At 57.5% G+C, this 27507-nt stretch overlaps 1 protein-coding gene across 2 annotated transcripts; it reads right to left on the bottom strand.

The window, feature by feature from the left end:
* Positions 1-63: 63 nt before the first annotated feature.
* PAH (phenylalanine hydroxylase) lies at positions 64-27173 on the bottom strand. 2 transcript variants are annotated; one of them, XM_078859346.1, is made up of 13 exons: positions 27006-27173; positions 24390-24497; positions 17549-17732; positions 10964-11052; positions 9602-9669; positions 8102-8298; positions 6208-6343; positions 4308-4377; positions 3581-3637; positions 3150-3245; positions 2342-2475; positions 1820-1935; positions 64-1053 (listed from the first exon to the last, which is right to left on the bottom strand). In XM_078859346.1, the coding sequence occupies exons 1-13, from the start codon at positions 27057-27059 to the stop codon at positions 1007-1009; spliced, it is 1356 nt and encodes a 451-aa protein (XP_078715472.1). In that variant the 5' UTR covers positions 27060-27173; the 3' UTR covers positions 64-1006. The 2 variants fall into 2 exon arrangements, with proteins under 2 accessions (XP_078715472.1, XP_078715473.1); XM_078859347.1 differs by lacking the exon at positions 1820-1935.
* Between the last annotated feature and the right edge of the window lie 334 nt (positions 27174-27507).

The following is a 27507-nucleotide window of genomic DNA, read 5'->3' as shown; positions in this document are numbered from 1 at the left end:
CATGCTCTAAATCACCACAATCATTAACAGTACCATTCACAGTTTAGTCGTCATCATCACTCCAGATCCCAACTCATCCACCTGCGGTGCTCTGGCCCCGACTTATGGGCCATCACGCGCCTGTAATCAATCAATGATTGAGTAATGAATCAATTAATTAAATATTAATAACTTAATTGCTGAGTTATTCGAGGCTGCACGAGTCGCGCAGAATCATCTCGCGGTGTGTTCGGGGAGGTTGGGGTCATTGGGACCCCCGACCCCAATGACCCCAACCTCCTTTCCTCCACCCCCCGCCTCCAACCCCCGCCCATATTTAAAAATCGGAAATCAACTTTCATGCCCCCATCTCCTGACACCTCTCGAATGCGACTGAGCCTCCATGGCGCAGGTGAATGTGCGAGTCATCCCCCGACCCCTCCCCTTCGTTCACCACGCCGTCTCCTCCAGAGCTGCCCCTCCCCTCCCTGGGCCCCAGGTGGTGAAGGGCCCCGGTGCCGCCCCCGCCCCTCTTTGCATGACAATTGGCCCAGGGGGAGGGGAGTGGGAGGGAGAGGTGGGAGGGAGTGGATCTCGAGCTCGCGCTCAGATCAAAGCACGGCGCATCTCATTTGTGGAGACAGCGGAGCTCGGCGTGACGACGGAGGAGAGGTCGTGACGTAGGACAGCGAGGGGCAGAGGGGGCAGTGGGGAAGTCGAGCGGAGCATAGAGGGCAGAAATTGATCAGGAAAGAAGGGCAAAGAAGGGCAGAGAAGGGTAGAGAAGGGCAGAGAGGGGCAGAGAGGGATAGAGAGGGACAGAGAAGGGCAGAGAGGGGTAGAGAGGGGCAGAGAAGGGCAGAGAGGGGTAGAGAGGGGTAGAGAAGGATAGAGAGGGGTAGAGAAGGGTAGAGAGGGCATCCACGGGTAGATAGGAGTCGAGAAGCGCGGCGCGGTGCCCGGGGGATGGAGGTGGGGGGCTGCCCGACTCTCCCCTCGGCTGGCCCAGGGTCTCCCCGACTCTCCACTAGGCGTGCAGCTTCTGAAGAGCGTCACAGATCACGTCCAGCCCCCCTGTACCACACACACAAAGACAAAGATCCCCCGTATAGGCTTAACATACTTTTGGGGAAAGTGCTGTTAGCGAACACCTTTGAAGGGTGCAACGGTACACGAGGGGGTGGGTGGCCAGCACCACGCCCGGCCGCCTTTGTCTTCTCGTGGCGATGTTTAAACACTGCACCAGGTACTCATTTGAGGCTGAGTCGACCTAGAGGAGGCCCAGGGCCGGTTCAGATAATCGTCACTGCGTCACACGCACACACACACACGACGGTACGCCAACCTTATACAGGATGACGTCACGAGCACCTTTCACAAGTACGCGCAGGTGACGTCACGCGTGCCGGTGAATTCAAGGAGGGGGGGGGGCGAGAAGCCCGCGTGGGAGTGCGGCAACGGACGCGTGAGGGGCGCGGAGGAAGAAGAAGGAGTGGGCGCCGCAGGTGTGTGGGCAATGGAGGTGTGCTTGGCAGAGTGGTGAACATGTGAGCGCAGGTGTGTGGGCAATGGAGGTGTGCTTGGCAGAGTGGTGAACATGTGAGCGCAGGTGTGGGCGCAGGTGCTCAGATGTGAGGCGTATCTATGAAGGCATTGGCACAGGCGTGTGTGTGGGTAATGGAGGCATGAATGTGGAGGTGAGTGAATGAAGATGAGGACAGGTGAGCGTCGGGAGGTGTATGAATGAAGTGAGGTGCACAGGAAGGCGTCGGGATGTGTGTGGATGAAGGTGAGGGGCAGAGGGGAGCGTGTGGGGGACAGGTGCGGTGAGCATCCGCACCGCGCACGTGGCTGGCGAGTTTCCGCAGCTTTTCCAGGGAGTCGAGCACCTCCATGCCCTGCGTGTAGGGGTTGTAGTTCACGGAGAACGGACGTGGGATGGTGGCAGCGAACTTCCTGCGTGTGCACACAACAGTCGGTGAGATCTTGAGCCAGAGGTGGAAATTCGACATTCCCATGGTGAGAGCGAGTCAAGCACAGGGCAACCACTGTTGACTTTTACACAAAGTGGTGCTCGTTTTATCGACCCCGGAGGGATAATGGCATCCGTATAACCCCTCTAACTCCTAACCCATAACCTCAATCCCTAAACCCCACACCCTTATATAAAACTCATTTCTCTAGAACAGTTTTTTGTGTTTCGTTTGTTGCCCTTCCCCCGCACCTCCGATTAGCACGGTTGGCTACGTACGGTGAGAAAGAAGTTCAACATACTTACAAACCCAAATCCTAAACTTCCAACCCTTAACCCCCAACCCCAACCCGCTGACTCCCAGCCCCTGACCCTGCGCCCTGGCCGTACCGCATCTTGTCCTTGGCGTCCTCGAAGCTCTCGGCCACGAAGTAGACGGGCTGGAACTCGGTGATGGGGTACTCCTGGCAGGCAGCCTTGGTGGGATCGAAGGGCCGCAACTCCGGCTTGCCCGACACGCAGTGCTGTGCACGCACACGGCCCGGGGGGAGCGGGCGAGGTGGGGAGGTTACCCACCCCTGGTCTAGCGGGGGGTCCCTAGACACACCGACTGCCTCCTTATGATAATCGAGTTTCCCCTTTTTTCTGGCAACAAAACAGGCGTTACTTCATCCTCCCCATTCCTCCTCCTTACTTCCTCTTTATTCCCCCCCCCCTCTTTTTTCACCCTTAATTCCTGCTGCCTCCCTTGCACAGGACCCGCCTAGATGGAGTGGCAGGAAGGAGAGGGTGCATCGTGGCTTCTCCACCTCTACCCCGCCCCCCGTGCCTCGCGCTCCGAGCCACAGACCGGTGCGGCCTGCACGCCCCCAGTAAGCGCGGGGTGAGACGGGCAGGTTAGGGGGGGGGGGGGTGAGACGGGCAGGTTAGGGGGGGGGGGGTGAGACGGGCAGGTTAGGGGGGGGGTGAGACGGGCAGGTTAGGGGGGGGGGGTGAGACGGGCAGGTTAGGGGGGGGGTGAGACGGGCAGGTTAGGGGGGGGGGTGAGACGGGCAGGTTGGGGGGGGGGTGAGACGGGCAGGTTAGGGGGGGGGTGAGACGGGCAGGTTAGGGGGGGGGGGGTGAGACGGGCAGGTTAGGGGGGGGGGGGTGAGACGGGCAGGTTAGGGGGGGGGGGGGTGAGACGGGCGCCACTCACCTCGAGCTCCCCGAAGGAGGAGAGAAGCCCCGCCCCGTACGCCTTCACGTGCCCCTCCTGCTTGCAGAGCCCGAACTCCACCGTGAACCAGTAGAGCTGGGGTAGAGGGGCACAGGTGTGGGTCTCGTCGTGCACAGGTGGGTAGAGGGGCACAGGTGTGGGTCTCGTCGTGCACAGGTGTGGGTCTCGTCGTGCACAGGTGGGTAGAGGGGCAAAGGTGTGGGTCTCGTCGTGCACAGGTGGGTGGTGGTGGCACACAGGTGAGAATGGAGAAGGACGAGGTTCACAGGTGTAAGTAAAGGAAGGGTTCGTGAAGTGGGAGGGGGGAGGAGTGGGTAGAGAGAGGCGGGGTGAGTATAGGTGATGGTGGGTTGATGGTGAGTCGAGGTGAGTTTGGGTGAGGGTGGGACGAGGCGGCTGAGAGGACTCACCGTTGCCAGCTTCTCGATGAACTCGTCCGGAGCGCCCAGTGACGCCAGACCGATCTCCTGCGGAGGAGGACACAAACAATCTCCGCTGTGTGGCGGTGACGTCTCCTCGGTGAGGACGAAGCGCACTTTGAAGTGGCTCAGGCTCGCTTGCAGGAGGGTCACGGGACAGACCCACGTGTTAGGAGTGATAGGAGGCAGACACACCATCTGTACCCCCTACAGCCAAGTTTCAGTTGTATCCACCCAGTACTCTCCTCGTTGTGAGTTGTTTTACCCGTCTCCTGTTGTTACCCGAGGCCGGTCGACACCCGTTTAGCTGCTTGGGCATGCGATGGCTGGGCATGCGGGGTTCATGACCCAGCCAGGGCGGCTTCATCTGCCGGAAGAGCTCACTGATGATGGGGATTGTTTCGAGATGTTTTAAGGATCTATGAGCTCCTCACATGTTCCAGCCAGGTTAAACCCAGGATGGATCGTAGGTAGGCCAAGCCTGTCACAGATATACAGACACAGGCCACAAAAATGCGTCCCTCTATACACAGACGTGCGTACCTTGTACGCACACACACTCAGACATACCTGCACACACACATGTGTGTGCACCGGTACACACAGCTGCGTGCCGGTGTGCGCACACGCACTCGTGTGCATCTCTAGTCGCACGTGCGTACTTGTACACAAACACATGCTGGTGTGCACCTGCACGCACACACGAACGCACTCTCACCTGGGAGAACTGGGCGAAGCTGGGGTCCGCGAACAGAGGCACGTGACCCAACAGCTCGTGGCATATGTCTCTACAAGGGGGGGTGGGGGGAGGGACGTGGAGACGAGGCAACACGGGGTGGGGGAGACGTGACATTTTCCATTTCCATTTGCGTCTGCAGCGGCCTCTGCCCCCCCCCACACTCATCCCCCGGCCCCCCCCCGGCCTCCCTTCCCAGACGCCCCCCGAGTCCCGTCGCCCCCCAGCGTGAGTCGCGCGTGGCTCGCATCGCCGACCGTCGGCTCAGCTACCATCTCCATCAGTTACCATCTCCATCAACATCTCCATCAGCTACCATCTCCATCAGTTACCATCTCCATCAACATCGACATCGGTCACCAACACCACCGATTATCACGGTTGCGAAAGAAGTTCAACATACATACATCTCCACCTCAACAACATCACATCCATCACCACCACCCCCGCCATCTTCGTTGTTTCTATTACTAGGGGTCGGGCACCACGCACCCCTCAGAGCCCCGGTGTGAGCAAGCGGAGTGGTGGTGGGGGGGGTCGCTAATTCACCTCCGCGCAGCTGTGCAAACCACGGCTCCGAGATAGGCGCGCGTGCCCGTGTGTGCGCGCGCGCGCGTTTGTTCATTTGCGCACACGAGGCTGTTGTGTATGCGCGTGCTTGTGTAGGTGCGTTCGTGCATACACGTGCGTGTGTGCACGTGACACAGCTGCACACGTGACACATCTGCACACGTGTGTGTGTGTACGTGTGGTATGCGTGCCCGCGACACATCTGTGCACGCGCGTGCCCCGTGTCCCGCGCGTGCATCTGGTCTCGCCGCGATAAGAGCTCGCTCTGTTTGTGCAGGGCGCGCGTCACGGCCCAGAGCAGCGCCGCGTCCGTTAATCGCATCTCGCGCGGAGATGCGATCAGGTCGGAACATCCTCCTCCCCCCCCCCTAACCCATGCACCCTGTGCCCCCTATGACCCTCTACCCCCTTCAACAAACACTAACAACAGCAACAGGCGCCACACACGCACGAGGGTGCAGGCGCACATTGTTTGGGGGTGCCTATACCTCGACTTTAATGTAAAGACTGCGGTGGATGTACACACGGGCGCGTGTGTGGTTATGAATGCAGGGGTGGTGCAGTGGTTAATGCGCTGCGCTCGGAACCCGTCAGCCCAATTTCAATTTCTGGCCACGGCTAAGAATCAGCAAAATCAACCTCTCGCTGACCAGCGTGCTGAAGTATGGCCAAACCAACTCCGATGACCGACACGACGGGGGGAGAAGAACTTTATCCTTCGGTGGATTGAGAATGTCTGGAATTGATGTTGTGTTATATTACGCGTTCAGTTGCATGCGCAGGATTTCTCCGGAGAAATATTGATCCTTGTTCAAGTGCATATTGCCGTGAATAAGCGTCTTGCCACTCCCGCATTAGCCATTCCACACGCACCCTCTACCCACGCACCCTCTACCCACGCACCCTGTACCCACGCACCCTCTACCCACGCACCCTCTACCCACGCACCCTCTACCCACGCACCCTCTACCCAGGCACCCTCTACGTGTGCACCGGATGTGTAGCGCCGCTATTGTTATCATTGATGTGGGAATGATGTTCTAACTATACGTAGTTTTCTTTTGTGTTTTTTTATGACATTTGTCTTTCCTGGAAAGCTTCATGAGCCGCAGGACTTTCGTCCAGGCCGATCCTGTTACGTTTTGGGGCGAGGTTGCCACGTGTTTCTCAATTGAGTAACTGGCAAATAATTGGCCAGTGTGGTGGTGGCGTAGTGTGCGTATCGCGTGCACGTAGTCTGCAGCCTATCTGGTGAGGAGGGGTGTTTATGATACATGGTGAGAGAGCGGTGAGTGGTGAGTGCACGGCTCACGGCTCGGGTGTGTACATGGGCCGGCTCGCGTGGCGGATGTACTGCGTGGAGTGGAACACGCGGAATCCGAGGCCGGCGAGGAAATCTCGGGACGACAGCAGCCCCGCCACGGGCCGCAGACGGAACCCCGTGCAGCCTGCGGGGGTACGGGGGGGGTTATTGGGGCGGTGTATTGGGGGGGGTATTGGGGGATAGCGGGAGGTGCGGGGGAGAGACACGGCGGGGGTCGCTGGTTACAGGATGCTCGGGGAAGGTGAAGGGGTGGCGGGGCGACAGGTCACGGCCAGGGATTCACTCGCAACAGCGGTGGTGCTGGAAAAGGGGAGGTCGGGGGGGGTCAACTGGGAGGTCACGATGGGTGGTCGCAGAGAAGCGCAAAGTCGTGGAGAAGTCGCGGAGCCTCACGGAGGCAGAGAGGAGAATCGTTCCCGTGCAGGAGATGGTGAGATGGATGGCAGCAGCAGCAACAGCACGTGGCCGTGAGAGATGTTGACGGCGCGCGGGTAGGCCTTCATCCAGCAGTGGATAGACGATGGTTGTCCCGGTGATGGTGATGATGATGAAGAGATGGACACTTATAGAAATGCGGTCGCTGATCTCCATCACAAATTTGTGAGCACCCCCCCCTCACTATACCTCTGATCAATCGCCCTGAATGGTGCCCGATCTCTTCTGATCTCAGAAGCTCAGCATGCTGCAGCCTGTTGAGCCACTGGCTGCTCGATCGACAGTTGTGCTCTCATCTCATCTTATGGTACATACCTATGTTGAAATTATTTTGTCACGTGCGCAGTCAACCGCGCTAATCAGAGCTGCGGGGAAGGACCACACACGATGTGTAGAGCGTCTCACCTTAAGCGGGAACACAATCTGAATGATTGAGATGGCAAGGGCGTGCAATGTCCGAGGAATGCGGGACCGTAACAGAGGGCACACGGGGGTTATAAAGGGCAGGGGAGGCACGTCAAGGAGTGGAGGGGCGATGGCTGGGCAGAAAGAGAGAATGGGCGGTGGGAAGAGGGGAGGTTGCAAGGGAGAAGAACAGACAGAGGTTCAGGAGGGGCTGCTGCATGTTGAGTCTATGGTAGTGTGGAGTCTATGGGCAGTGTTGAGTCTATGGGTAGTGTTGAGTCTATGGGCAGTGTTGAGTCTATGGGCAGTGTTGAGTTTATGGGCAGTGTTGAGTCGATGGGCAGTGTTGAGTCGATGGGCAGTGTTGAGTCGATGGGTAGTGTTGAGTCTATGGTAGTGTTGAGTCTATGGGCAGTGTTGAGTTTATGGGCAGTGTTGAGTCTATGGGCAGTGTTGAGTCTATGGGTAGTGTTGAGTCTATGGGCAGTGTTGAGTCTATGGGCAGTGTTGAGTCTATGGGCAGTGTTGAGTCTATGGGCAGTGTTGAGTCTATGGGCAGTGTTGAGTCTATGGGCAGTGTTGAGTCTATGGGCAGTGTTGAGTCTATGGGCAGTGTTGAGTCTATGGGTAGTGTTGAGTCGATGGGCAGTGTTGAGTCGATGGGCAGTGTTGAGTCGATGGGCAGTGTTATTTAATATACAGGCAAAGTTTGCTCCAGTGGAGGGGTGCAAGGAGGGAGAAGGGTCAGAATTGTGATTGGCCATAGGGATAGGGAGGGACAGTCACGGAGAGAGAAGATTGGTAATGAAGAAGGACGAGAGGAGGGGACGCGGAAGGAGTCGAGTGAGGCGAGTCGAGTGAGGCGAGTCGAGTGAGGCGAGTCGAGTGAGGCGAGTCGAGTGAGGCGAGTCGAGTGAGGCGAGTCGAGTGAGGCGAGGCCATGAAGAGGTTTAAAGGCGAGCGTCAGGCATGTGAAAAGAGAACGGAGTCGGAGGCGGTGGAGGGAGGGTTCGTGTGATTGTGGCCGCCCTGCCGCACGCACCCAGCAGGAATCGGGACACCTCCTCGAGCTGCGGGACGTTGTTCTCGCTGTAGCCGCAGTGCTGCTCCAGCAGGGGGAACACGTGGTTGTGCTCGCGGCACGCGTGCGTCGGGTAGAGCTTCTTGAGCTCGCAGAACACCTTGCCCCACGTGGCCACCTCGGTCTTCGTGTAGGTCACACGTGGGATTTCCTGCCCACTGTGGGGAGTGGGGGGGGGGGCGTGGGATATGAGAGGGAGAAGGAGAGGGGGGGGGGGGTGAGACACCAACATCTGCCTACCGAGATGAACGTGCCACGTTTCCACGACCCGCGCTGGGCCCTGGTTGCTGGAGCTGCAGCGCGGCTCGGATCCTGCTCTCTGCTGGTCGTGGGAACTCGGCTCACACCTTGGCTCGTGAATCTCTATGCCCCCCTTGCCCGAGCTGATCTGCTCCAGCCCCCATCTTAGACAGACCTGCAGGGGTCCCACGAGTGGAGCGGTCGGTGTGCGCCCCGCAAAGGACCCACGGGGTCCGTGGAGCCCGCGAAGCTGCCCACCCCCCTCCCCTTTCCAGACCCCGCTTGTCCCCTGCGTTCGAACCCCTTCTCTCCTCGGGACAAACATGCAATTTGAGCGGAGATTAAGAAGAAGAGTCTTGAGACAAAGGCCGCGTCTCGCCCCCATGCTGCTGCGATGCCGCCTCTCCGCTCACTGCGCCAATTAAACATAATCGCCGCCCTTTGCTGAATGAGCGGGGAAATTGCTGGACCCTACGGGTGGAGGGGGTAGGGGGGGAGAGGAAGGATTGGTGACTCAGACGAGCTTGCACTGCTCCCCCACGCACCCCCCACGGCATGGAGAGGGAGACTGCTCGCCCCTGGTGCGAGGGAACGAAGGGAGTGGAGTTTGCATGGAGGAGTAGGCGACCAGTGTCCGTGTGTGTTGTGTGCACACTGCAGTAAGGTGGCGTGCAAAGTGAGGGTGTGTACACCTCGTACTGCTGCAGGATGTGTGTGTGGTGCAGTACCGTAGCCGGTAGTGCCCTGCGCTACGAACCCAGCAACCCGGGTTCGATTCCCGCTAACGGGCAACACCAGTGACGATTATCTGAACCGGTCCTGGACCTCCCCTAGGTTGACTCAGCCTTAAATTAGTGTCTGGTGCGGTGTGTAAACATCGCCACTGGGGAAACAAAAGCGGTCGGGTATGGTTCTGGCCACCCACCCCCTTGTGTGCCGTGTCGCCTTAATAATTGTTCGAGTCTGTCAAGGCTATAAGGGGGATCTTTGTGTCTGTGCACTAATCAGCTCCCTAATTGAGCTGTGATTGAGGCCGCGTGGCGGCAGCTGCTGCCCGCGTGCGCCGAGGGTGAGACCCGAGTTCGAGTCCTGGGTGGGGTGGTGCGTCCCACTGACTTCTGCCTTCAGCGTCCGGCGCCTGGGGTCAAGTTACAGGTCACGGGGGGAGGGGGGGTACCGACTCACGGGGGAGGTCCCGACTGGCACGTGCGCGCCTCTTACTGGCGGTAGTTGAAGGCGATGTCGGCGAACTCCTTGCGGCGCGCGCGGTAAACGGGGTCCGTGAACCCCTGTGCGCACGGGGAGGAGGGAGGGGGGCATAGAGTGGGGAAAGAGGATGGGGGGTAACCCCTTTAGCGGGGCCCGAGGAGAGGGACCCCCTCCCAGTGGCATCCACATACCCCCGTCACCCCCCACCCCTATATCCGGCTCCCCCAAGTCCCGCGGCGCGAGGCGCAGCTGCTCAAGAGCGGCGCGCTTCATCGGCTGGGGGCCGCGGGGGCGCCCCCCCCCCCATCTCCCCCCTCTCCCCCCCCCTTTCATCACGAACACCGCTCCAGTATTGACCCCCCCCCCTCAGCCGCACACCTCCCCTCTTACCCCCTTGTCGCCTCTCCCCCGCACGACCAAATCACGGCTCGAGGTTGCGAGTCAATACAATCAGAGCAGCAGCAGCAGCGAGCACCGCGTCGGCAACAGCGACAACAAAATTACTGCGCGGCAGGAGCGGTGACAGCGGCAATCACGAGCAGAGTGGCAGCGCTGGGCCACTTGGCACGGCCACTTTTTGGGGGAGGGGGGGGGGCGGAGATGTTGGGTTCATCATCATTATCAGCAGCCATGATCGATCCACTGCTGGATGAAGACCTCCCCAAGCTGTCGCCCTCTCTCTGAGATGTCACCGTCCGCGCTACGGGCGTCTGATGCGTTCTGTGTGCATAGGGTCGCGTCTCGACACTCAACACGCACCCACGGTGGTCACTACACTGACCACACCATGACCAGCGTGGTGAAGTATGGTCAAGCAAACCCCATTAGGACCGATGTGGTATTGAGAAGCCTTCCTCTAGCAGTGTATGGACAGACGTCTGTAAGCGTCTAAGACAGCGAGCACAATGCACGTGGTGCGGGTTGTTGTTGTTGTTGTCGGGTGCGTGCGTGCTGGGTGTGTGTTGGTGTTTGTTTGTATTGATGTGTGTGTGTTCAAGTTTGTTGATGTGTGTTTATGTGTGGGGAGCGGTGGCGCAGTGGTTAGCGCGGTGGCGCAGTGGTTAGCGCACTGCACTACGAACCCGCGATCGAGTTCGATTCCCGCTCGAGGCTAACATCAGTGACGATTATCTAAACCGGTCCTTGGCTTCCCCTAGATGTACTCAGCCTCAAATGAGTACCTGGTGCGATGCGTAAACATCGCCACTGGGGCGACAAAGGCGGCCGGGCGTGGTGTTGATCACCCACCCGCTCGTGTGCAGTGCCGGCCTTCATTTGTGCTCCTCGCTAACGGCACTTGCCCCAAAGTGTGGGAAGGCTATGCGGGGAGTCTTTGTATTTGTATCGGTGTGTGCATGTATCAGTGCGACTCACGGGGTGGTCTGAATCCAGCTCGGCCCCGTAGCTCAAGATCTGGTTGGCGAATCGATCCAGGTCCCCAATGGTTCGCGGGAACCATGGGACTGAGGGGTAGGGTGAGGAGGGGGGAGGGTCAATGGAGTCCCATCATCACCACACGACGATCCATCATCGCATCACACAACGGAAGACCCATCACCACACGCGGAACCATCGCATCGCCATCACGAGAAGAGATGTTTCATCGGGGGAGTTAGGAGCCAGAATTCGGAGAAGTCGGTCAATGTGTGCCGGTGTCATGGTCTACGTTTTAAAAATAAAAATGATCGCAAATGGCGCAATTGCGATCACACGTCGCAACATGGCTCCACTCGGGCAACACAACTGACGGGACTCACTGGGCGAGGCGTGGGACCCCATGTCAACGACTCACCACCCACGCTGGTTCAGAGCGGGTTGGTGGAGGGGGATACGAACGCAGGCGGGTATCCGGGTTGGTAGCGCAGTGCGCTAGCTCGACATGGGCTTTGTTCAGTAGTGCGTGTCCTTGTGTGTGTGCGTGTGTCAGTGTGTATGTGTGCGTGTGGTGTTCCTGGTTCTGGTAGACTGAGTCTCCCCTAGGTAGACTCAGCCTCAAATGAGTACCTGGTGCCATGTGTAAACATTACCACTGGGCTATAGTGAGTGTTGTGCTAATGTATGTGTAGTGGTTCACACGAGGGAGGCACAGACTTCGTTGGAGGCAACACGTTTATTGAACACTAAACCCTCACCACGAGGGTTATGCCTGCCCCCGCACCAGTTGCCCTCGGGAGGTGTCTCCTTCAGGGTGGCTATGTCTAGCTCACAGGGGGTGGCTATGTCTAGCTCACAGGGGGTGGCTATGTCTAGCACACAAGGGTGGCTATGTCTAGCTCACAGGGGGTGGCTATGTCTAGCTCACATGGGGTGGCTATGTCTAGTACACACAGGGGGTAGCTATGTCTAGCTCACACAGGGGGTGGCTATGTCTAGCACACAGGGGTGGCTATGTCTAGCTCACAGGGGGTGGCGATGTCTAGCTCACAGGGGGTGGCTATGTCTAGCACACAGGGGGTGTCAGGACTTCTCCGGGTGACGGCTTCTGGCTTGGGTCTTGCAGCAGCTGCTGGACCCGTCCGGGGTTCCCGCTTTTAGCCCCAGACCCGTGGGGCTCCTCCGCCCCACGGGTCCTGGTCCCGTGGTCCCCCCAGCCCCCTCTCTGGGGACCCCGGGCTGGTGCCTCCGGTCACCAGGCCCTCCGGGTTCATCCGGAGTGCCATGGCCCCCTGTCACCCCTGTGCCGCCCCAGGCGCTCTCGCCCCCTCGCCCTCGTGTGTGGTGTGCGCTGTGTGAGTGGTGTGTGCTGTGTGTGGTGTGCGCTGTGTGTGTGGAGTGCGCTGTGTGTGTGGAGTGTGCTGTGTGTGGTGTGCGCTGTGTGTGTGGTGTGCGCTGTGTGTGTGGTGTGCGCTGTGTGTGGAGTGCGCTGTGTGTGGTGTGCGCTGTGTGTGTGGTGTGCGCTGTGTGTGGTGTGTGCTGTGTGTGGTGTGCGCTGTGTGTGGTGTGCGCTGTGTGTGGTGTGCGCTGTGTGTGTGGAGTGCGCTGTGTGTGTGGAGTGTGCTGTGTGTGGTGTGCGCTGTGTGTGTGGAGTGCGCTGTGTGTGTGGAGTGTGCTGTGTGTGGTGTGCGCTGTGTGTGTGGTGTGCGCTGTGTGTGGTGTGCGCTGTGTGTGTGGTGTGCGCTGTGTGTGGTGTGCGCTGTGTGTGGTGTGCGCTGTGTGTGGTGTGCGCTGTGTGTGGTGTGCGCTGTGTGTGGTGTGCGCTGTGTGTGGTGTGTGTGGTGTGCGCTGTGTGTGGTGTGCGCTGTGTGTGTGGTGTGCGCTGTGTGTGTGGTGTGCGCTGTGTGTGGTGTGCGCTGTGTGTGTGGTGTGCGCTGTGTGTGGTGTGCGCTGTGTGTGTGGTGTGCGCTGTGTGTGTGGTGTGCGCTGTGTGTGGTGTGCGCTGTGTGTGTGGTGTGCGCTGTGTGTGTGGTGTGTGGTGTGTGTGGTGTGCGCTGTGTGTGTGGTGTGCGCTGTGTGTGGAGTGTGCTGTGTGTGGTGTGCGCTGTGTGTGTGGTGTGCGCTGTGTGTGGTGTGCGCTGTGTGTGGAGTGCGCTGTGTGTGGTGTGCGCTGTGTGTGGTGTGCGCTGTGTGTGGTGTGCGCTGTGTGTGTGGTGTGCGCTGTGTGTGTGGTGTGCGCTGTGTGTGGTGTGCGCTGTGTGTGTGGTGTGCGCTGTGTGTGTGGTGTGCGCTGTGTGTGGTGTGCGCTGTGTGTGTGGTGTGCGCTGTGTGTGGTGTGCGCTGTGTGTGGTGTGCGCTGTGTGTGTGGTGTGCGCTGTGTGTGTGGTGTGCGCTGTGTGTGTGGTGTGCGCTGTGTGTGGAGTGTGCTGTGTGTGGTGTGCGCTGTGTGTGTGGTGTGTGTGGTGTGCGCTGTGTGTGGTGTGCGCTGTGTGTGGAGTGCGCTGTGTGTGGTGTGCGCTGTGTGTGGTGTGCGCTGTGTGTGTGGTGTGCGCTGTGTGTGGAGTGCGCTGTGTGTGGTGTGCGCTGTGTGTGGAGTGTGCTGTGTGTGGTGTGCGCTGTGTGTGTGGTGTGCGCTGTGTGTGTGGTGTGCGCTGTGTGTGTGGTGTGCGCTGTGTGTGTGGTGTGCGCTGTGTGTGGAGTGCGCTGTGTGTGGTGTGCGCTGTGTGTGGTGTGCGCTGTGTGTGGTGTGCGCTGTGTGTGGAGTGTGCTGTGTGTGGTGTGCGCTGTGTGTGTGGTGTGTGGTGTGTGTGGTGTGCGCTGTGTGTGGTGTGCGCTGTGTGTGGAGTGCGCTGTGTGTGTGGAGTGCGCTGTGTGTGGTGTGCGCTGTGTGTGGTGTGCGCTGTGTGTGTGGTGTGTGGTGTGTGTGGTGTGCGCTGTGTGTGGTGTGCGCTGTGTGTGGAGTGTGCTGTGTGTGGTGTGCGCTGTGTGTGTGGTGTGTGGTGTGTGTGGTGTGCGCTGTGTGTGGTGTGCGCTGTGTGTGGTGTGCGCTGTGTGTGTGGTGTGTGGTGTGTGTGGTGTGCGCTGTGTGTGGTGTGCGCTGTGTGTGTGGAGTGCGCTGTGTGTGTGGTGTGCGCTGTGTGTGGAGTGCGCTGTGTGTGTGGTGTGTGGTGTGTGTGGTGTGCGCTGTGTGTGTGGAGTGCGCTGTGTGTGTGGTGTGCGCTGTGTGTGGTGTGCGCTGTGTGTGTGGTGTGCGCTGTGTGTGGTGTGCGCTGTGTGTGTGGAGTGCGCTGTGTGTGTGGTGTGCGCTGTGTGTGGTGTGCGCTGTGTGTGTGGTGTGTGGTGTGTGTGGTGTGCGCTGTGTGTGGTGTGCGCTGTGTGTGTGGAGTGCGCTGTGTGTGTGGTGTGCGCTGTGTGTGGAGTGCGCTGTGTGTGGTGTGCGCTGTGTGTGGTGTGCGCTGTGTGTGTGGTGTGCGCTGTGTGTGGTGTGCGCTGTGTGTGGTGTGCGCTGTGTGTGGTGTGCGCTGTGTGTGGTGTGCGCTGTGTGTGGTGTGTGGTGTGTGTGGTGTGCGCTGTGTGTGGTGTGCGCTGTGTGTGGAGTGCGCTGTGTGTGTGGTGTGCGCTGTGTGTGGTGTGCGCTGTGTGTGGTGTGCGCTGTGTGTGGTGTGCGCTGTGTGTGTGGTGTGTGGTGTGTGTGGTGTGCGCTGTGTGTGTGGAGTGTGCTGTGTGTGTGGTGTGCGCTGTGTGTGTGGTGTGCGCTGTGTGTGGTGTGCGCTGTGTGTGTGGTGTGTGGTGTGTGTGGTGTGCGCTGTGTGTGTGGAGTGTGCTGTGTGTGTGGTGTGTGGTGTGTGTGGTGTGCGCTGTGTGTGTGGTGTGCGCTGTGTGTGTGGAGTGCGCTGTGTGTGGTGTGCGCTGTGTGTGTGGAGTGTGCTGTGTGTGTGGTGTGCGCTGTGTGTGTGGTGTGCGCTGTGTGTGTGGTGTGTGCTGTGTGTGCTGTGTGTGGTGTGCGCTGTGTGTGTGGTGTGTGGTGTGCGCTGTGTGTGTGGTGTGTGCTGTGTGTGCTGTGTGTGGTGTGTGCTGTGTGTGTGGTGTGCGTTGTGTGTGTGGTGTGTGCTGTGTGTGGTGTGCGCTGTGTGTGTGGTGTGTGCTGTGTGTGGTGTGCGCTGTGTGGTGTGTGCTGTGTGTGTGGTGTGCGTTGTGTGTGTGGTGTGCGCTGTGTGTGCTGTGTGTGGTGTGCGCTGTGTGTGGTGTGCGTTGTGTGTGTGGTGTGCGCTGTGTGTGCTGTGTGTGTGGTGTGCGCTGTGTGTGTGGTGTGCGCTGTGTGTGGTGTGTGCTGTGTGTGTGGTGTGCATTGTGTGTGTGGTGTGCGCTGTGTGTGCTGTGTGCTGTGTGTGGTGTGTGTTGTGTGTGTGGTGTGCGTTGTGTGTGTGGTGTGTGCGCTGTGTGTGGTGTGCGCTGTGTGTGTGGTGTGCGCTGTGTGTGGTGTGTGCTGTGTGTGTGGTGTGCATTGTGTGTGTGGTGTGCGCTGTGTGTGCTGTGTGCTGTGTGTGGTGTGTGCTGTGTGTGTGGAGTGCATTGTGTGTGTGGTGTGCGCTGTGTGTGTGGAGTGCGCTGTGTGTGTGGTGTGCGCTGTGTGTGGAGTGCGCTGTGTGTGTGGAGTGCGCTGTGTGTGTGGAGTGCGCTGTGTGTGGTGTGTGCTGTGTGTGTGGTGTGCGCTGTGTGTGTGGTGTGCGCTGTGTGTGTGGAGTGCGCTGTGTGTGTGGAGTGCGCTGTGTGTGTGGAGTGCGCTGTGTGTGGTGTGTGCTGTGTGTGTGGTGTGCGCTGTGTGTGTGGTGTGCGCTGTGTGTGTGGAGTGCGCTGTGTGTGTGGAGTGCGCTGTGTGTGTGGAGTGCGCTGTGTGTGTGGAGTGCGCTGTGTGTGTGGAGTGCGCTGTGTGTGTGGTGTGCGCTGTGTGTGTGGTGTGCGCTGTGTGTGTGGTGTGCGCTGTGTGTGTGGTGTGCGCTGTGTGTGTGGTGTGCGCTGTGTGTGAAGTGCGCTGTGTGTGTGGTGTGCGCTGTGTGTGTGGTGTGCGCTGTGTGTGTGGTGTGCGCTGTGTGTGTGGTGTGCGCTGTGTGTGTGGTGTGCGCTGTGTGTGTGGAGTGCGCTGTGTGTGTGGTGTGCGCTGTGTGTGTGGTGTGCGCTGTGTGTGTGGTGTGCGCTGTGTGTGTGGTGTGCGCTGTGTGTGTAGTGCGCTGTGTGTGTGGTGTGCGCTGTGTGTGTGGTGTGCGCTGTGTGTGTGGTGTGCGCTGTGTGTGTGGTGTGCGCTGTGTGTGTAGTGCGCTGTGTGTGTGGAGTGCGCTGTGTGTGTGGTGTGCGCTGTGTGTGTGGTGTGCGCTGTGTGTGTGGTGTGCGCTGTGTGTGTGGTGTGCGCTGTGTGTGTAGTGCGCTGTGTGTGTGGTGTGCGCTGTGTGTGTGGTGTGCGCTGTGTGTGTGGTGTGCGCTGTGTGTGTAGTGCGCTGTGTGTGTGGAGTGCGCTGTGTGTGTGGAGTGCGCTGTGTGTGTGGTGTGCGCTGTGTGTGTGGTGTGCGCTGTGTGTGTAGTGCGCTGTGTGTGTGGAGTGCGCTGTGTGTGTGGTGTGCGCTGTGTGTGTGTAGTCGAGGAGGGGGCTGGTGATATTGTGCCCAAGAGCGATGGCATTTGTGCGCGTTCGCGATCGCAGGTCCCTGCTCCCCCCCAACCCCAAGTCGCCCCCCCCCCCTGCCTCCCCTCCCTCTGGTCTCGTGCCTCCCGCCCTCTCTCCCCCACTCGAGCCGCCCGACATGTTTGACAGCGTGGATTGGGAGACGCAAATTCGCTTCCAGCAAACAAATTCAGATAAAAGACAAAGATCTCCCATTTAGCTTTCACCAGGCTGTTGGGCAAGTGCTGTTAGCGAGCACCTATTAAGACCAACACAGAACACGAGGGGGTAGTGAGGCCAAAACCACGCCCGGCCATCTTTGTCTCTCCCGGTGTTGATGTGTCCACACCCCGCCAGGTACTCATACGAGGCTGAGTTGACCTCGGGAAAGCCCGGGACCTGTTCAGATATTCGTCACTGGTGTTGGCTGTGAGCGGGAGTCAAACTCGTAGCGCTGCGCGTTACCCAATGCACTACAGTTGTTACACGCACACACGGACACATCAAGCCAAGACAAAAACACGGGTACAAATAGACTGACGCACACACACTGGGACACAGAGACACGCACAGACGCACACACAGCCTGGCACACACAGACACGCAGCTCATTCGTATCGACTCCGTTAATGGGATTGACGCGGTGGTGAGGTGATGATGATGTGGTAGCAATGTGATGACGATGTACCGTGCCCTCTTCCGTCGGCCTCAGGTTATCACAGGTCAAGGGGTAGTTGGGAGGGGAGGATGGGTAGTTGAGAGGGAGGTGGGAGGGGGGTAAATGGGAAGGGAGGACCAGGACCTGGACCACACGATGGTCGTGACGAGCATCGCAGGGATGATGGATGTGATGGTATTGGGGGGCAAGGGGATGATAGAATCCGTATTTATATGAGGGGGGGAGGGGGGGGGGGTCTGCGTGCTCCCACCCGCGTCCTTGCGCTTGTTGCGCGACAGCTGCAGCACGGAGCCCGCGGACTGAGAGCGCAGCTCGAGTAGCAGCGCGTCCAGGGCCCCGGGCCGCTCGCCGCTCACGCTCGCGTAGAACTCCCACTGGTCGGGCGCGTGGCGGCACGGGCGAGACTCGATGTGGCGCAGGTTCAATCCCTTCTCCTGGCAGGGGCAGACGTGGTGGGAGAGACGGCAACACGGGGTGTGTATCTGGTGTTGGGGCCGAGTGGGGGTCTTTTGGGAGCTGCGGTGCGTCCCGCAGGGGACCATCTTCGGTGCTTGGCCCGCTCGTCTCAATGTATCTCCTCCCACTTTGAAATATAATTCCCAGTTATGTCGACTATAATCATATTCTGATGACCAACAGCGATGCAACTTCCATTGACTCCACATCTCGACTCGACCACTGCAACCCTCTCCTATAATGCTCCCCCAACCCATCAACTCCAGATAACCCAGCGTGTCGCCGACAGACTTCTCACCGCGTCTCCACCATTCTCGGGTCGCTCCACTGGCTCCCACTCTGATTCTGCATCAACTTTGAGATCATTAATGGAATCGCCCCTTCCAACCTCTCCCCTCTCAATCTCTCTCATATCCCCTCCGCACTCTCTGACCTCTGTCCTCGCATCTCTCTCTACTCCCCTCGGCACACACTCCACTCCAGCAAACCGACGATCTCTGTCCAAGCTCCCAGTCAAGCTTCGCTCAGTGGGCGGTCGCTCATTTCCCTCTGCTGCTCCCATGGTCTGAAGCTCGCTCCGCCTCGCTGCTGTCGACTGCTTGCCTATGCGACTTCTTTAAAATGAACACTGCCACTATTTCCGAGCACTTCTGGAGATGTGGTCGCATTTCGACGCTCTATGAATCCACGTCATATTGCACGATTGCGCTGTTTGTAGGGGTTTATTAGGGCTCTGTTTGGGGTCTGTAAGGTGGGCGTTTTAGGGGCGCTTTGCCGCTACGGCCGCGCGTCTCTCAGGGCGCGTCCGGCAGGTACCATGTTGACGTCACCACTGCACGCGCGTGGGCGTCTAATTGCCTTAATTGCATTTAATTGCCTTTAATTGCCTTGTATTGTTTAGCGTGCATCTCGCAATTGACGGGATCCCAGCCACAGCGATCAGAGACGGGGTTCTTTGTGACCCGAGAAACCTCTTAAAGGCAGAGGATGAATTAGAATGTCAAAGAGCCATGCACACGGTGCGCCTTGCGCGCTTGTGTTCGTAGATAGTTCCCGTGTACCCCGGCAGCGTGCTCGTGACCAGATCCGGAATTGGAGCAGAGGTTCCACTTCATCGGCTGCGTAACGCTGTGCGGAAGATATCCGGCTCTGTCGCTCCATACGAAGCTTCGGGCCTTCTCGGCCACAGTCGTGCCCTCCCTTCTCGATGCTGCCCCGGTTTGAAACATTCGGGCTGACCTGTCTGTGAGGAGCTCACAGATCCTGGAAAGATCCTCCGGCAGGCGAGGTTGCTTTGCTTGGGGCATGTAGCCCGCATTCACAGCCACCGCATGACCAAGTAGCTTCTGTATGGCCGGATAGAGGGAGCTGAACGTGGGTGGCAACGGCTCGGTAATTAATGTGCCGATGCGGTGAGGGATTACTTGGAGCTGGTTATATTTGCTAACGACTGCTACCAGTGCCATCAATACCGCCCTCTATGGGGGAGGCTCGTAGAGAACGCTACTAGACAGTTGGAGGCAGTCGCCCTCCAACAGCAGTGTAGGGTAGAGGAGCGACGCTCACAACAACGACCGGAGCATCGGGCGTATAAAACGCAGCTCGTCGGTACAACGGGAAGCACAGGTTGTGCCTCTGCCAGTCATCTCAGTCAGGCAACCCATGGGACATGGGTCTGTCCCGTGACCTCCTATCAGCGGTCCTTCCACACTTCCCTTCTTTGTATTTAAACTGTCCGTGTGCGGCGTGCGGGGTGTGTCGTGTCAACAGCGCAGGGGTTCTGTGGTTCATCTGGCAGTCACCCCGGTCTGGGCATTAGTAACACGTACGCCTCTTCCGTGACTTTCTACCCGCGAGCTTTTGCCACCTGCCGTGGCCTCAAAAGGGCACCTATCCTGGCACAAGTTCCGTTGTGATATCAACCACAACTATCATTGAAGAGTGCGCGTGTGAGTGCAGGGGAGCAGTGGCGCAATGATTAGCGCACTGCGCTATGAACCCGGCGACCCGACTTCGATTCCCGCTCACGATAAACGACAGCGGCGAATGTATTAACCTGTCGTGGGCGTCTCCTGGTCGGTGTGTACTCGGACGAGTACCTGGTGTGGTGTGTAAATATCGCCACTTGTGATCCAAAGGCGGTCGGGCGCGGTGTTGACCACCACCCCCCTCCTGTGCCCTGCCGCCCTTCATAGGTGCGCTCGCTAACAGCACTTGTCCCAACAGTCTGGTAAGGCTATACGGGGGATATTTGTAATGTGATTGAGTGGGGAGCGGTGGGAGGGTGGCTAGCACCGTTGCGAGACGAAACTCGGCCACTTGCGCTCGATGTTTTATTACGGGAAACATCGACAATGGATAATATCTAAACCGGTGCTGATCCTCCCCTAGGTCGACTCAGCCTTAAATTAGTACCTGGAGCTTCTTCAGGAACAGATTGGAATCAGGGTGGGGTGGGGGTGCAGGTGACAATGGTCCAGTCTCTTCAGTTCGGACTTTACCGACCAGCACTGATGAGCGCAGTGCAGCATGGGCGCGGCCTGCATGGCGCGTTTAATAGGATGTTTAATAGGATGTTTAATAGGATGTTTAATATGATGTTTAATAGGATGAACTCACAGACGTCCGCGTGGTAGGCGGTAAGTGCGCATACAATAAGTGTATGTTGTATAGGGAGGGACAGATGCGTGAATGAGTTGACAAGCAGCAGCTGCCCCGTTCGTGTTGTTCGCGCACTTCGTGCCGCAGCCCTGCGGAGCGCAGACCCGGGACCCTGCGGGGTGGCGCCGCCTCGCGTCACAACATGTCACATGTGACTCACTCACACACACCTCCATAATACACAACATGTCACATGTGACTCACTCACACACACCTCCATAATACACAACATGTCACATGTGACTCACTCACACACACCTCCATAATACACAACATGTCACATGTGACTCACTCACACACACCTCCATAATACACAACATGTCACATGTGACTCACTCACACACACCTCCATAATACACAACATGTAACATGTGACTGACTCACACACACCTCCATAATACACAACATGTCACATGTGACTCACTCACACACACCTCCATAATACACAACATGTCACACGTGACTCACTCACACACACCTCCATAATACACAACATGTCACATGTGACTGACTCACACACACCTCCATAATACACAACATGTCACACGTGACTCACTCACACACACCTCCATAATACACAACATGTCACATGTGACTGACTCACACACACCTCCATAATACACAACATGTAACATGTGACTGACTCACACACACCTCCATAATACACAACATGTCACATGTGACTGACTCACACACACCTCCATAATACACAACATGTAACATGTGACTGACTCACACACACCTCCATAATACACAACATGTCACATGTGACTGACTCACACACACCTCCATAATACACAACATGTCACATGTGACTGACTCACACACACCTCCATAATACACAACATGTCACATGTGACTGACTCACACACACCTCCATAATACACAACATGTCACACGTGACTCACTCACACACACCTCCATAATACACAACATGTCACATGTGACTCACTCACACACACCTCCATAATACACAACATGTCACATGTGACTCACTCACACACACCTCCATAATACACAACATGTCACATGTGACTCACTCACACACACCTCCATAATACACAACATGTCACATGTGACTCACTCACACACACCTCCATAATACACAACATGTCACATGTGACTCACTCACACACACCTCCATAATACACAACATGTCACATGTGACTGACTCACACACACCTTCATAATACACAACATGTCACATGTGACTGACTCACACACACCTCCATAATACACAACATGTCACATGTGACTGACTCACACACACCTCCATAATACACAACATGTCACACGTGACTCACTCACACACACCTCCATAATACACAACATGTAACATGTGACTGACTCACACACACCTCCATAATACACAACATGTCACATGTGACTCACTCACACACACCTCCATAATACACAACATGTCACATGTGACTCACTCACACACACCTCCATAATACACAACATGTCACATGTGACTCACTCACACACACCTCCATAATACACAACATGTCACACGTGACTCACTCACACACACCTCCATAATACACAACATGTCACATGTGACTGACTCACACACACCTCCATAATACACAACATGTCACATGTGACTGACTCACACACACCTCCATAATACACAACATGTCACATGTGACTGACTCACACACACCTCCATAATACACAACATGTCACACGTGACTCACTCACACACACCTCCATAATACACAACATGTCACATGTGACTCACTCACACACACCTCCATAATACACAACATGTCACATGTGACTCACTCACACACACCTCCATAATACACAACATGTCACATGTGACTCACTCACACACACCTCCATAATACACAACATGTCACATGTGACTGACTCACACACACCTCCATAATACACAACATGTAACATGTGACTGACTCACACACACCTCCATAATACACAACATGTCACATGTGACTCACTCACACACACCTCCATAATACACAACATGTCACATGTGACTGACTCACACACACCTCCATAATACACAACATGTCACATGTGACTCACTCACACACACCTCCATAATACACAACATGTCACATGTGACTGACTCACACACACCTCCATAATACACAACATGTCACATGTGACTCACTCACACACACCTCCATAATACACAACATGTCACATGTGACTCACTCACACACACCTCCATAATACACAACATGTCACATGTGACTCACTCACACACACCTCCATAATACACAACATGTCACATGTGACTGACTCACACACACCTCCATAATACACAACATGTCACATGTGACTCACTCACACACACCTCCATAATACACAACATGTCACATGTGACTGACTCACACACACCTCCATAATACACAACATGTCACATGTGACTCACTCACACACACCTCCATAATACACAACATGTCACATGTGACTCACTCACACACACCTCCATAATACACAACATGTCACATGTGACTCACTCACACACACCTCCATAATACACAACATGTCACACGTGACATACTAACTCCCATTTTGATCAGAGGCGTGCCCAGGTGACCTCTGTGTGTTGTTGCTTTTAGTAACTTGATAACGTGAGAACCGCTGGGTCAAGCGAGTATTCTATTATATCGATTACAATACATTTACGGGTATCATTACCGTCATGTTGAGAGTCAACATCCAGAATTCGTTTTTAACAAAGGTTGGTTGTGAGATCGACTACAGACAAAAAAATAGACGAAAAACAGTGAGACTGCATTGCATAAGCGTGCAGACAATGTATTGGGCTTTGATGATGATGATGATGATGAGGGAGGGAGGGTGGAAAAGGAGGGTGAGGAGGATGGCGAGGAGGAGGAGGAGGGTGTTGCAAAACCCAACGCGACACCCGAGCGCTCCCTGATCCCAAACTTTGCGCAACGGCGGGAGGGGAGTTGCGTCACAAACCTCGGGGGCGGTGCCCTCTGGGCTGAATCTCGGCCGCAGTAAACAGCGGGCTTGGGGGCAGGGGGCAGTGGGCTTGGGGGCAGGGGGCAGCAGGCTTGGGGGCAGGGGGCAAGGGGCAGGGGGCTTGGGCGCAGCGGGCTTGGGGGCAGGGGGCAGCGGGCTTGGGGGCAGCAGGCTTGGGGGCAGGGGGCAAGGGGCAGGGGGCTTGGGGGCAGCAGGCTTGGGGGCAGGGGGCAAGAGGCAGGGGGCTTTGGGGCAGGGGGCAGGGGGGCAGCAGGCTTGGGGCAAGGGGCAGGGGGCAGCTGGCTTGGGGGCAGCGGGCTTGGGGGCAGGGGGCAGCGGGCTTGGGGGCAGCGGGCTTGGGGGCAGGGGGCAAGGGGCAGGGGGCAGCGGGCTTGGGGGCAGCGGGCAGCGGGCAGGGGGCAGTGGGCAGTGGGCAGGGGGCAGCGGGCTTGGGGGCAGCGGGCTTGGGGGCAGGGGGCAAGGGGCAGGGGGCAGCGGGCAGCGGGCAGGGGGCAGCGGGCTTGGGGGCAGCGGGCTTGGGGGCAGGGGGCAAGGGGCAGTGGGCAGCGGGCTTGGGGGCAGCGCGCGATGCAGTGACCGTCTTTGTCCGATGACTAGCCACAAGCCGCTGCGAGGGTGACCGGAGTTAGCGTGATGGTTTATGCTCCTTTGCAAGCTCAGCGAGGTATTGCGGTTCATTTGTGGCAAGCGCTTTGTGTGAAATGAGTGCGACCTTCCACATGGGCCCGCGTGTCAGTACTGGGAAGACAGCGACGACCGGGCGTGGTGCAGCTGGCAGGACAACCGCAGTCCATGCGCCGTGCAGCCTTCAAGAGGTGCTCGCTAACAGCGTCTGCCCCCACGGCCCTTCAACGGCTGCCCGCAGGAGTCTGTGCCCTTGAGTGTCGCGGTGGGGTTGTGAGTGTTTCAGTTCACACTGAAACCAACTACCCCCCCACCTCCTGTCACCCCCCCTCTACCCCCCTCCCCCCATTCCCCCGGGCCCTTACCTCGAACACGCGCAAGGCCCTGGCCAGGGCCCCCACTTCCTCCCGCACGGCGAAGAGGATCTCGATGGGGCCCCCATCGTCGCTGCTCTCAGCCAGGTACATGGACTCCTGCGTGGGGACAGTGGGGAGGTTAGGGCTGGGAAATAGACCCTCCAGGTAGCTGCATTCCAGAAGAAGAGAGGTGACGGCTTAGGGTTAGACTCGGAGAATAGGGGTATGGTTCGAGTTCGGGTTAAGAGCATTGTTGAGTTCAGGGTGGGGTTAGGGGTGGGGTTAGGGTTGGGATTCGACTTCGTGTTTAGGATAGGGTTTAGGTTAGCGTTAGGTTTAAAGATAGGGAGGGTTATGGGGTAGGGTTGGGGGACTGGGCTCGGGTTGGGGAGTATGGTCGTGGGTTTGGCCACCCACCCCCTCTTGCCCTACAAGTTGAGCAACTCCGAGTTTCACCTGCAGGTGGGGGGGGGGGCACTAAACAGCGCGGGGGAATGAATCTGAGAGATTAAAACGAGAATATGAGCCCCCCCACTCTCCTCTCACAGCCCCCACACCTTATACCTCGCACTTTATGAATTCTCACCAATTTAGGTGACGGACGCCACCACTTTGCGATGTTTAAACAGAACCCCTGGCTGCCCCCAGGGCCCCCTGGCTACCCCCAGGGCCCCCTGGCTACCCCCAGGGCCCCCTGGCTGTCCCCAGGGCCCCCTGGCTGCCGCTAGGGCCCCCTGGCTGCCTCCAGGGCCCACTGGCTGCCCCCAGGGCTCTCTAGCTGCCCCCAGGGCCCCCTGGCTGACCCCAAGGCCCCCTGGCTGCCCCTAGGGCCCCCAAGGCCCCCTAGGGCCCCCTGGCTGCCCCCAAGGCCCCCTAGGGCCCCTTGGCTGTCTCCATGGCTCCCTGGCTTCCCCCAGGGCCCCCTGGCTGCCCCCAGGGCCCCCTGGCTGCCCCTAGGGCCCCCAAGGCCCCCTAGGGCCCCCTGGCTGCCCCCAAGGCCCCCTAGGGCCCCTTGGCTGTCTCCATGGCTCCCTGGCTTCCCCCAGGGCCCCCTGGCTGCCCCCAGGGCCCCCTGGCTGCCAGTAAGACCATTGTTCCGCGTGGATTTCTCTAATCGCGGTTTCTAATCTCAAGATCCATAAAGGGCCCACAGCATCAAGCAGCCCGCAACAAACAGCGCGGGATGTTTCCTTCAGGGGTATAAATGTCCTTCACGACGACTACTACAGTACTACTCCTACGAGTGACGAGAATGAGTCCAATTATAACGGATCGAGAGTCAGATTGTCAGTTACAGTTATGAGTGTGGCTGGGTTTTACGGCCCGACTTGTCCATCGTATCCTGGAGGTGTTCACGACGCCCAGGTTGGCGGACACCGAAGGCTCCCCGCACGCACGGCTCCACGTGTTTTGGAGTTAGGATGGAGTCAACACCCGGCCGTGACAACGCCGAGTTGACGTTGACTATAATTCAGTCGCGACTATGATGATGATGTTAATGCCGATTACGTGGGGAGGATGCTGAGAGTGTGGGGACGCTAATGCTGATGATAGTGGGGAGGAGCGGAAGTAGAGCGGCCAGCGCACCGCGTTACGAACCCGGCGACCCGAGTTCGTTTCCCGCCCACGGCCAACACCACCAGTGACGATTATCTGAATCGGTCCTGGACCTCCCATAAGCCGACTCAGTCTCAAATAAGTACATGGTGAGATGTGTAAACATCGCCACTGGGGAGACAAAGGCGGCTGGGCGTGGTGTTGGCCACCCACCCCTTAGTGTGCCGTGCCAGCCTTCACAGGTGCTCGCTAACAGCACTTGTCCCAGCAGTCTGGTGAAAGCTACATGGGAGATCTTTTTCTTTTGTTTGAGTTTGTCTTTGGTGAGAACAGCAACCTCACGATTGTATTTTTTTACGTTTTGGTGAGATAGGTGAATGTTGTTGATGGTGGCGGCGGTGGTAGTGGTGGTTGTGGTAGTTGGTGGTGGTCGTGATGATGATACTTTGATTGGGACACGGAGGTTCTTTATTGCGGACAGGTACACTCTAATTTTTCCAAAATCTGAAAGTTGTGGAACCACCCAGTTTCGTCTCTTGGCATCTCAATTCTGCCATCTCTGTCCTCATGTAAACTGACTCTATTTTAAAATCACTAAGGTGGATGTGTAAATAAAAATGTACAACATAATTTATATTATTATTAAAGTTTTATTTTATAATCTGTAATTGTAGAATGCTTTGATGTTGTCTGCCGGCCGAGTCGGACCCTCGTGAAGTAAACTTCTGACTTCTGATTCTGAAACTTCATCATCCGTTGGCAGTGTTGAAGTGAGCACAATAAGATCACAAATCGACAACGTTTAAAAAAGCCTTAGAGTCGACGTTTCGGGAAATGGCCCCTTTTTAAAGCAGAGCCATCAAAATGTTGGGGTTTGCGGGAGGGATTCCGATGGGGGTTCGGGTGGTGACGGTGGCGATGGGGAGAGATGTGGATAGTCGTGATGCCTCCCTTCGGAAACTTTCATCGTTTTCTGCTTTCGCTCAGCGCATTCACGAATGCGCGTGTGTGCAATGTGACTGCTGTTAGGGGCAGGGTCTGGGTGGAGTGGGGGGGGTCGTCACTCACCGACTCCGAATGCTTGGAACCCGCGCCGTTGTGGGTCTTCGTGACCGCGTCCATCTCTGAGTCTCCGCGTCCTCAGTGACCGATGTCAACTCTCTGTCTCGATTTATCCGGAACTCTCCCCGTCTCGCTCTTCGCTGTCACTCTCGCTGTCTCTCTCTCGCTGTCTCTCGCTCTTCGCTGTCACTCTCGCTGTCTCTCTCTCGCTGTCTCTCGCTCTTCGCTGTCACTCTCTCTGTCTCTCTGTCTCTCGCTCTTCGCTGTCACTCTCGCTGTCTCTCTCGCTGTCTCTCGCTCTTCGCTGTCTCTCTCTCTGTCTCTCTGTCTCTCGCTCTTCGCTGTCACTCTCGCTGTCTCTCTCGCTGTCTCTCGCTCTTCGCTGTCACTCTCGCTGTCTCTCTCTCGCTGTCTCTCGCTCTTCGCTGTCACTCTCTCTGTCTCTCTGTCTCTCGCTCTTCGCTGTCACTCTCGCTGTCTCTCTCGCTGTCTCTCGCTCTTCGCTGTC

This window comes from Lampetra fluviatilis, chromosome 8 (assembly GCF_964198595.1).
Source record: "Lampetra fluviatilis chromosome 8, kcLamFluv1.1, whole genome shotgun sequence".
Taxonomy (NCBI): Eukaryota; Metazoa; Chordata; class Hyperoartia; order Petromyzontiformes; family Petromyzontidae; genus Lampetra; species Lampetra fluviatilis.
This window is presented reverse-complemented; position numbering and strand designations above follow the sequence as displayed.